The sequence below is a fragment of the Bufo bufo genome, chromosome 1, assembly GCF_905171765.1.
Source record: "Bufo bufo chromosome 1, aBufBuf1.1, whole genome shotgun sequence".
In the NCBI taxonomy this organism is placed as follows: domain Eukaryota; kingdom Metazoa; phylum Chordata; class Amphibia; order Anura; family Bufonidae; genus Bufo; species Bufo bufo.
Window position 1 is genome coordinate 185948133 of NC_053389.1, and position 10715 is coordinate 185958847.

Genomic DNA, 10715 nt, shown 5'->3' on the forward strand with positions numbered 1-10715 from the left:
ATATGGGAACCAAATGCATGGCCAGGACATTCAAAGCAGCTTTATCGATGATCCAGCTTCTAATACTACCAGCAATATGAAATGAATAGCTGACCATGTCATCTGTTTATTACCCGAGTAAAGGTTCCAAACAACTGGTTGAGTTTAGTCACTCATAAGGCACTTACATCTGTTCCCTCATCTTCTTGAAGTCGTCGAACAGTTGCAGGGCAGTGCTAAGTCCTTCAGCGATGAGGCTACAGCTCTCCCCTCCACCTCCCATAAACCTGCACAGAATTAATGACAGAAGATTGTAACATTTTTTTTATTAATTCCCCTTTCCATAACAGTCATTTTTCTATATCGGATGTATGGGTTATAGCTTTATAGCTGTTGGGATGGTGTGTGGTGACATTTTTTCATTAAAACTTTTATTTTCCGAGGGACATTTAACTTTACAATTTTTATTTATTGCTGATTTCTCCTGTAACTGGAGCGGACATAGTAGCCCTAGTTACAGGGGGGAGTACAGCCCCCAGAGAAGTTGTATAGGGCTGTACAACCTCACTGCAGAGCTCATCTGGGACTGATAAGACCCAACAGCTCACACAGACTCCCACCAATCACATGACCACTGGGACTGGAGCAGGAAGCAGCATCACCACTTCCTGATCTATATAAACAGTGCTTGCTGGGCGCTGTGTAAAGAGTGATCATGGTGGTGAAAACATGTCCCAGCTTTCTCCATTACCATGCAGGTGTGATCTCTTCAAGTACGTTTTAAAATATGTCTGTAGAGATGAAGGATGACTTGCTGGATGTATATAGTCAACAGGCGGTCAGGAAAGGGTTAAAGCGATACTAAGTTATATCGCTTCTTTATGTTTTACTACTTGCACAATAAAAAGCATTTTACTTTGCGCCACTTTGTGGAATGCATAAAACTTTTTAAACACATTTTATTCTGTACAAAAAAAGCAGCAATTCTGGCATTGCTGTTGTAGTTCTGTTATTTTGGGATTATAATTTTTTTTGCACTGTTCACAATGTGTGATACATAACATGCTCATTTTATAATACAGGTCAGTACAGATGCTGCGATATCAATTACGTGTAGGTTTTTTTATAGTTCTTTTTCACAACATTTCAATGAACTTATATATTTTTTCCTTTCAACAATATTCATTAGTCCTGCAAGGACACTTGAACATGCAATCATTGTATCGCTTACATAATACAGGGTACTACGCATGTTGGTATAGCCTAATAGGGGTATGTCAATGGCAGACATGGGGACCTCTGACTGCCATGGGCATCGAACACCACCTCATGATTGCATTAATGGGGGTACTGGTAGCCACTGAAGTGTTAATCTGCTGTATATCTAGAATTTAAAAAATAACAATTCATATAAATTCAGAAATAAAATAAAATTAAAAAATAAATACATATATTTAGAAATAAAAATAAATAAATAAAAAACTCTTACACGATGCTGTCCAGCCACTGAACAAATTCATAAGCACTGCTGGTGGGAGCGTGACACTGGACATAGGACTCCGGGGCACAGTCCACAGTGTTGAAGACCACAAGACTATACTGTGTGCCGCCATACTGAAACACAAGACATTACCAGTCAGCATGTGGATATCAGTATAATGACCAGTGACTATTTACAGCTAACATGTGTAACTCACATCTCCTCCAAAGTCAGTTTCTGCTGGAGGGCCACCGTTAAAATATCTGGAGAAAAAAATATTATTAATTATAATGGTAATGTTTAGAATATGCAAAAAAATAAGGATTTTACAGGTAAGCACAAAAAAATCCTTTCTCGCCGAGTTCATTGGGGGACACAGAAGACCATGGGTATAGCTGCTGCCACCAGGAGGCGACACTAAGCAAAAAATGTGTTAGCTCCTCCTCTTAGCTATACCCCTCCTGCAGACACTGAGCTAATCAGTTTGTACAAAAGCCGAAGGAGCAGCCAGGAGAAGCCAACAGAAAACAATAAAAAGGAAGAAAAACTGAGATGGGTCAGAATCAAGAACAGGAGGGACTCATCAAGGAGAGCCAGCAATGTACTTATAGGGTGGGAGCTGTGTCCCCTAATGAACTCAGCGAGAAAAGGATTTTACAGGTAAGCACAAAAATCCTATTTTCTCACTCGTATCATTGGGGGACACAGAAGACCATGGGACGTTCAAGAGCAGTTCCATGGAGAGGGAACAAAAACAGAACTAATCCAAGGCCGATCATAAAGGCCCCGCACAGAAATGCGGGGGAAGGACACCCAAAGAACCCTGAAAAAGGGACAGGAAGAACCATTCCCCAGAAGGCCAGCCAGAGAGCAGCTGAATACGCAGAGGCTCCGGCGGGGCAGAAGAAAGAACAGCCCAGGGAACATAAGTCACTGCTTAGGAGACTTCAGAAGAAGTGGAGAGCACACAGAATATCCACAAGATGGACAAGAATGAAGGCAAGTCAGTCACCGGAACAAACGGAGCGACTGCGGAAGATAAAGGAGAGAGAAACATAGCCTGGAACCAGAAGACTTCTAAGGAAGTGAAACTCAAGGATCAGAACCCCGGGAAAAAACCACCCTAGAGTCATCAACAGTCACAACATGGCCTGAGAAGAAAAAAAGAGAGGAATTCTACGACAGCTGGTAATAGGCAGCGTGCGAAGGAGCGGTGCAAAAAGAAACCACTAAGTGGAATACTGATTGGAAGAAGACGAACCGAAAATGGAGTCTGGATATCAAGGGCCAGAGAACTGCAGATGTGACAAGCTTGCCCCCCATGGTGGAAGAACTAGGGGGGCCAGAAGGCAAAAAAACAGGCTGCAGAAGAGAAGCACACTCCAGCGGAACCATGATGACCAAGTCAGGGCTAGAGAACCTGGATGTCAGGCATGAGAATGGCCCACAAGAAAAAATTCTTGAGGGAGTGAAGAAACCCAATGGGAACAAGGCAGTGGAACCGACTCAAAACACACAAAGAAATTGGGGAGTAACCTGGTAGGAAAAGAGTATCCTCCGGGATCAAAAACGTCCCCTTCAGACCTACGGCCAAGGGGTTTGCTTCATAAGAGTGTTCCCCAAGGAGAATGACAATGTGGTAAGCAGAGGCATGTAGAGCAGGACCTTAAATTCCATAACAAGAAAGGAGAGAAAGAGAGATAATGCAGCAGCACTCTGCAAACACAAATAAAGTACAATAATGCCATAAATATAGAAAACATTCTGGTGCTAATGCTACGCTTATTTAGCAAATTTGAGATTCTTGGCAAATACATTTGTACAAAATTATTTGGGCCCGTCTGCCAAACGTCAAGGTGATCTCTATATGATGGGAACCTAACACTAAATACTACCTGTTATGTGCCATAATGGCCACCATAAAATTCAGGGAGTGTAGGTTCCACATGCATGCTGGGTTCACTATGCTTTTTACCATTTTTAGTGCCACCTCTAGGGCCAGAGGAGAGACTCCACCTGAAAATGAGGTCAAACAGTATTGCAATACTCTACCTGAGAAGGAAGAAAAAACTGGAAACCAGTGCAGACATTCCACCTACTGAAGGAGTGCGGACGCTGAGTGTGCCAATGACAATCAACAAAATGAGAATGCTCCTCACAGGGATTCAAGGCACAAGGAAGGGTATGTGGTGTGCCAACACTCTGTTAAAAAATTCCAAGGACGTTTATGTCTTGTCAATTAGTGGGTTTTGAACCCTAGGATACTGCATGAGAGCCAGACACCCCATCAGTGAGCCACAGACCTACCTGGAAGACAGAGGCTGCCACGTAGGCGCCCGACACCAATCAATACAATGACTACCTGAGGAAGGGGATAGATTGAAGTAATCACAGTATCCAGTAGTAGTGCCAAAAGACCAACTATGACGGGGGATAAGGCGATTGTAGGTAATGTGTCTAGCAAATAGGGCAACCATGGACCGGGATGCAATGTGACAAGGAAGAATTGATAGTAGTCATGGTAGACAATGTTCAAGCCATTACTCCACCTAAGAAAGACGGATAATGCAATAGGATGGACAGTTTCCAGTGGTAGTGGAATTACTCCACCTACGGAAAGAGGGGAACCCGACAAGATGTACAGGGTTCACTGGTAGTGCAACTACTCTACCAATGGAAGGAGGGTAAGGCTACAGGATCTACAGTATGCAATTATGGTGCAACTAATCCACCTACAGAAGGGGGAAATCTGACAGGACGGATGATATCCAGTATTAGTGAAATTACTCCGCCTGCAGAGGGGGTAATGCGACAGGACATAAGGTATCCGGTGGAAATGCAATTACTCCACATAGGAAGTAAATAATGCGATAGGCGTACAGCTGTCACAGAAAATAATGCACTATAATAGATGCAAGCATAACATACGGACTAAGCCCTCACTCTATTGATAAAATCTGAGACACTTGGTCAATACATTTTGATCAAACACATCTAAGCCCATCTACCAAGCGACAAGGTGGTCTCAGTTCAGGCGGGTCCTACGCTACATCTGCCTATGCCGTTATGCATTTATGTTGAGGAGCGCAGACCCCACACATATAGTGTGTTGCTCCTAGTTACCTCCATGTGCAACAGCAACTGGTGGGAGGAGCTCATGGGGCAGCTGGTGGGGTGAAGACATGGGAGCGAAATTTTCACGCTCTGAAAGTACAGTCGTCGCCGCCCCCCCTCAAACACTCTGGAAGTGCGGCCTAGTAGGCCGCAGAATTGAGGCCTCGTATACAGGCGGGGCCGACCGAAAGAACTTCTGGTTGGGACGGCAATGCAGGGAGGGAGCAGGAGTGCCAATGGGGAACAAAGGAGGCCGAGAACGGGCATATCGATGCCCAGTGAAGAAAAGCAGTGGCTGCTGAAGGAGACATGCGACCGCCGGGAATGCACCACACAGCCTGGATAAAAGTGAGGGGGCTAGGGACCAGAATTGGGACTGAGGGCTGGTGAGTCACTAGTTACAGGGAAAGGGCCAAGGTTTTGAGAAAAACTTATATTCCTGTGTTTAGTTAGAGAACACAGGAGAAGGGGGGCCAGCAGGGGAGGTAGGTAATATACTTACCCTGACTGTTTATGCCCACCCTGATTCCATCAGTGTCACCTTCCTCAGTGTGCTGCCCCTTGGGGAGGACGGCTACACCGGTAACAGGGGGGACTTCAAGGAGTAGCAGATAAGGTGACACTGTAGCTGGCGGATAACAGTGGATTTGAGATCCACTGTTCCTCCTTTTCTTCCAGAGGTGGGGAACGAGGAGCGGGCTTGAGGACCCACTGGTCTCCCCCCTCAGGTGTGGGAAAACAAGTGGTTAGAGCCTGCTTGTAGCCCGAACCTGGAGAAAAAAAAAAAAAGGAAAGACCTTTGGCAGACCTGCAGAAAAACATATCTGCCTCCTACGGACACTAAGCTAAAACTGATTAGCTCAGTGTCTGCAGGAGGGGTATAGCTGAGAGGAGGAGCTAACACTTTTTTGCTTAGTGTCGCCTCCTAGTGGCAGCAACTATACCCATGGTCTTCTGTGTCCCCCAATGATACGAGCGAGAAAAAAGAATTAACCACACTTGAGTTGTCCATCCCTTATCAAATGGAAGCTGATTCGGTCCAGGTTTACTAGCCACATCTGGTCAGACATCTAAATGTAATATTTTATGGTGCACAAAACCCCAATCTCACACAGAGCTGAGAGATCTGATCTGAGAACAGGGGTTCCTGAGTCTCCTATCTGAGTGGAGCGATAGAGCATATGCGTGACAGACTTCGCTCACTTCTAGGAGACTGCTGGAGATAGCCGACCCCTGTGCTTCATAGTCCCATAGGCAGTGAGTGGAGCCATAGACCTATAATAACCACCCCACTTAAGGCTATTCTCACACTTGCGTGGTTAATTCCGGTATTAAGATCCGGCAAAGGATCACAATACCGGAATTAAAAGGATCCGTTTTTGTTTTGCACATGAGGATGCATCTGTTCCGTTAGGATGCGGTTGTGTGAAATCAAAACGAAAAAAAAAAAAACAGATCCATCACTAAATACATTGAAAGTCAATAGGTGACTGATCCGTTTTTTTAAGCTCCTAAAAAAAAAAAACTGATCCGTCACCATTGACTTACATTGTTTTCAGTGCCGGCTAAAAAAAAATTTCCGTTTTTATGACCAGGCAAAAAACTGCAGTGGTTACAAAACTGAATGCTGCCGGGACAGAAGACATCCTGAACGGATCTCTTTCTATTCAGATGGCATAAGGACTAAACGGAAAAGTTTTTTTTCTGCTATTGAGATCCACTGTCGGATCTTAATACTGGAAAACAACAACCCAAGTGTCAAAGTAGCCTAAGGCTACTTTCACACTAGCGGCACGGACCTCCGGCAGGCTGTTCCGTCGGGTGAACAGCCTGTCGGTTCCGTCCTGCCGCTAGTGACTGTATGCCCCCGGACTGCCGCTCCGTCCCCATTGACTAAAATGGGGTCGGAGTTCCGGCGGAAGCACGGCGAGGGGCTGCTGGGATAAAACTACGACATATCTGACATTTATTCCGGCAGCCTCTCACCGTGCCTCCGCACCGCCCCCATTGTAGTCAATGGGGATGGAGCGGCAGTCCGGGGGCACACAGTCACTAGCGGCAGGACAGATCCGACAGAACAGCCTGCCGGAGGTCCGTGCCGCTAGTGTGAAAGTAGCCTAACACAGGGACTTGGGGACCACCATGAAGATTGCACTGATCATGCATTGATCACCTATCCTGTGGATGGCTGATTGGATGCAGTCACTTTTTGCCTCGTGTGAGGTGCTGTAGTAGATTTCCTTTAACACACACACAAGACATAACTTACTCTATCGCTGGAAGAAGATAATGTTTCCTCAAAGACTCAAAGTAAGGTCCCAAATTAGCTGTTCCTTCTATGACAAAGACAACGTCAGATACTATGCCTCCATTTCCCTGGGTAGATGCGTCCATTGCTCGAACTGTTCTCTATGATCTGCAAGAGACAAATATCAGGACTGGTTAATAGCTCCATTGTATGCATGCTGCAACATAGCAAACAACTAATGTCTACACTTCAAGAGGCGTTTTCTTTCACACAAAAAAATAGAGGACCCTGCAGTAAAATGAGGAGACGCCGGCAAAAACTTCTGGTAGGTCCTAGCAGCAGAAACACTAATTGTCCCAGCAATAACATCTCCCATTGGCCAAAAACATCCCCAAAAATGTAAGCACTAACAGCAGGGTCTTGATGTACTGACTACCTGATTTCTGGGATTTGTGCACAGCCATGTTGATGGTCAGGGGGTCTTTGTTCAGGGAATGGGGGGGGGGGGAGAAATAGGGATCGACCGATATTGATTTTTTAGAGCTGATACCGATAATCTGTGAACTTTCAGGCCGATAGCCGATAATTTATACAGATATTCAGTGAATTTTCATTTTAGAAAAAAAAAAATAATCTACACAAATCTGCTGAAAATTAATGTTTATTGTTAACGTGTAGATTTTTATTTTGTAAATCTTTCTTTTTCATTTATACTTAATTTTTTTTTTTACTAACTTTTAGCCCCCTTAGGGACTAGAACCCTTGTCCTATTCACCTTGATAGAGCTCTATCAGGGTGAATAGGACCTCACATTCTCCCTGCTGCTCTGTGCTTTGTGCACACAGCAGCAGGGAGCTAACTACAGCAGCCAGGGCTTCAGTAGCGTCCTGGCTGCCATGGTAACCGATGCCACTGAGGAGGGGAGAGGGGACCCTGTGGCCACTGCCACCAATGATTAATACTGGAGGGCTTGGGTGGGGGGGCGCACTGCGCCATCAATGTTTTTAATACCGGGGGGGGGGGGGGGATGCACTGTGCCACCAATGAAAATCACTATCTCATTAATTTATAAACAGGAGGCGGGAGCTGGCTGCAGAAGCAGAATCACATAGCCGCCTCCTGACCTCTATGACAAGTAGCTGCGATCTGCGGTAGTTAACCACTCATGTGCGGCACCTGAGGGGTTAACTACCGCAGATCGCAGCTACTTGTCATAGAGGTCAGGAGCCGGCTATGTGATTCTGCAGCCAGCTCCCGCCTCCTGTTTATGAATTAATGAGAGGGTTATCTTCATTGGTGGCGCAGTGGCAACAGCCCCTCCCCTCCTCTTGTCCTCCCTCCTCTCATTGGTGGCGGTGGCAGCACAGGGGGGAGGAAGACACTGCTTCCTTCTCCCTGTGCTGCTGACAGCAGCGCGATCCGTGTTCTCGATTCGTTATCGGAATATCGACAAAATAGATGCCGATGACTTTCAAAATCCTGAATATAGGCTGATAATATCGGTAAAACCGATAATCGGTCGATCCCTAGGAGATGCCATAGGGGAGACGTAGTGTTACGTGGCGTATGATCAAATGAAAGGTCAGCAAAGTAAACCGTGGACAGGTCAGGTCCACCAGGGCGACTGTCACTTATCAGCTCGTCACTCTAGCTTACAGAGGGGGGCCAAAGCAAGGAACCCCCACCCCTCTTTGGAAGGCTACTTTCACACTTGGGTTGTTGTTTTCCGGTATTGAGATTCGGCAGAGGATTTCAATACCGGAACAAAAATGTTTCCGTTTAGTCCTCATGCATTCTGAATGGAAATACATCCGCTCAGGATGCATCAGGTTGTCTTCCGTTCTGGCAGCATTCTGTTTTGTGACCGGACACACAATCTCTGCAACGCCAAAAAATGGATCTGTCACTGGAAACAATGTAAGTCAATAGTGATGGATCCGTACTGCGCCGGAGCTCCGCCCCATTATAGTCAATGGGGATGGAGCGGCGGTACGGCGAAATAGCGGAAGGACGGATCCGACAGGGTGGACAGCCTGTCGGATCCGTCCTGCCACAAGTGTGAAAGTACCCTTAATCAGCTTTAGGCTAGGGCTACACAACGACATGCACAGCTCAGCAGACAGTATCACACAGGATAGGATTAGATACAGAGCTCAGCAGACAGTATCACACAGGATAGGATTAGATACAGAGCTCAGCAGACAGTATCACACAGGATAGGATTAGATACAGAGCTCAGCAGACAGTATCACACAGGATAGGATTAGATACAGAGCTCAGCAGACAGTATCACACAGGATAGGATTAGATACAGAGCTCAGCAGACAGTATCACACAGGATAGGATTAGATACAGAGCTCAGCAGACAGTATCACACAGGATAGGATTAGATACAGAGCTCAGCAGACAGTATCACACAGGATAGGATTAGATACAGAGCTCAGCAGACAGTATCACACAGGATAGGATTAGATACAGAGCTCAGCAGACAGTATCACACAGGATAGGATTAGATACAGAGCTCAGCAGACAGTATCACACAGGATAGGATTAGATACAGAGCTCAGCAGACAGTATCACACAGGATAGGATTAGATACAGAGCTCAGCAGACAGTATCACACAGGATAGGATTAGATACAGAGCTCAGCAGACAGTATCACACAGGATAGGATTAGATACAGAGCTCAGCAGACAGTGTCACACAGGATAGGATTAGATACAGAGCTCAGCAGACAGTGTCACACAGGATAGGATTAGATACAGAGCTCAGCAGACAGTGTCACACAGGATAGGATTAGATACAGAGCTCAGCAGACAGTGTCACACAGGATAGGATTAGATACACAGCTCAGCAGACAGTATCACACAGGATAGGATTAGATACAGAGCTCAGCAGACAGTATCACACAGGATAGGATTAGATACACAGCTCAGCAGACAGTGGGGCGGGGTACTGTAGATGTCACTGTTATAGTGGATACTGTTGATATCTTTCAACTACACACACAAACATTAAAGGGGTTCTGCACTTTGTTTTAACTGATGATCTATCCTCTGGCTAGATCATCAGCATCTGATTGGCAGGGGTCCCGGGTGTCGGACCCCCGCCGATCAGAAGCTGATGATCTATAGATCATCAGTTAAAACAAAGTGCAGAACCCCTTTAAAATGCGGGTGTAGCAAACTGTCAGTACTGCATATGTACATTTTTTCAGTCTCTAAATGTAAAGACATGTCAGATTCACTGACAGCAAACAGAGATTTTGAACTGGATCAAGCTTTACTCATAGAAAATCCTACAGAACACTGTGACCTCCTGGAGCTACAGCAGTGCACCCAGAACACCTTACATATCTGCCCCGAATCACAGCAAGCAATGCAGGCAAATAAAGCCATCCAGTCCTGCTGAATGGGCAAGGCACGCTGGGCACTGTAGTTCTCCAGCAGCCGGCCAGACGCTACAGTTGGTCCTGTACCTTTCTAGAGCACACCCCGTCCCATATACGCCTCCCACAAATACCTCGACTCTGCCAGGAGCTGTCTTCCTGGGCGGAGGGTGTGTGCCCCCTCTACCCGGGCACAAGGTCCAGCAGATGCTGTGCCCCAGTCTTCGTCCCGGAAGCTCCCTCTCTCCACACCAGTTCACTACCAGCGACACGCCGGCGCAGGGCGGCTAGAGGAGCGCCGCTTTGTATACAGAATAAGGCTTACACCTCTGGGATGGATTAGTGCTGTCTGGCTCACGGCGCTCTTTGACAGAACTCACACCTTATGAGGCAGTAGGCGCAGCACTGGCTGTATCTTTGGTGCCACCTAGAGGCTTGTAATGACATGACACCAACAATAGAACTTCCATCACTTTCAGTTCTGTATTGCTGGAATATGATCAAGT

At 46.2% G+C, this 10715-nt stretch overlaps 1 protein-coding gene across 4 annotated transcripts in view; it reads right to left on the reverse strand.

Moving 5' to 3' along the window:
* Positions 1 to 10479, reverse strand: part of MED25 (mediator complex subunit 25) — a 59430-nt gene extending 48951 nt beyond the window's left edge. For 3 of the 4 annotated variants that reach the window (XM_040433350.1, XM_040433357.1, XM_040433336.1), the window contains exons 1-5: positions 10344 to 10479; positions 6843 to 6989; positions 1677 to 1722; positions 1469 to 1593; positions 168 to 266 (exon numbers count right to left, since the gene is read on the reverse strand). In XM_040433350.1, the coding sequence (XP_040289284.1) occupies positions 168 to 266; positions 1469 to 1593; positions 1677 to 1722; positions 6843 to 6967 (395 nt within the window). In that variant the 5' untranslated portion in view covers positions 6968 to 6989; positions 10344 to 10479. Of the gene's footprint in view, positions 1 to 167; positions 267 to 1468; positions 1594 to 1676; positions 1723 to 6842; positions 6990 to 10299 lie in introns of all 4 variants that reach the window. The other variant, XM_040433342.1, reaches the window with a different exon arrangement.
* Positions 10480 to 10715: the final 236 nt, after the last annotated feature.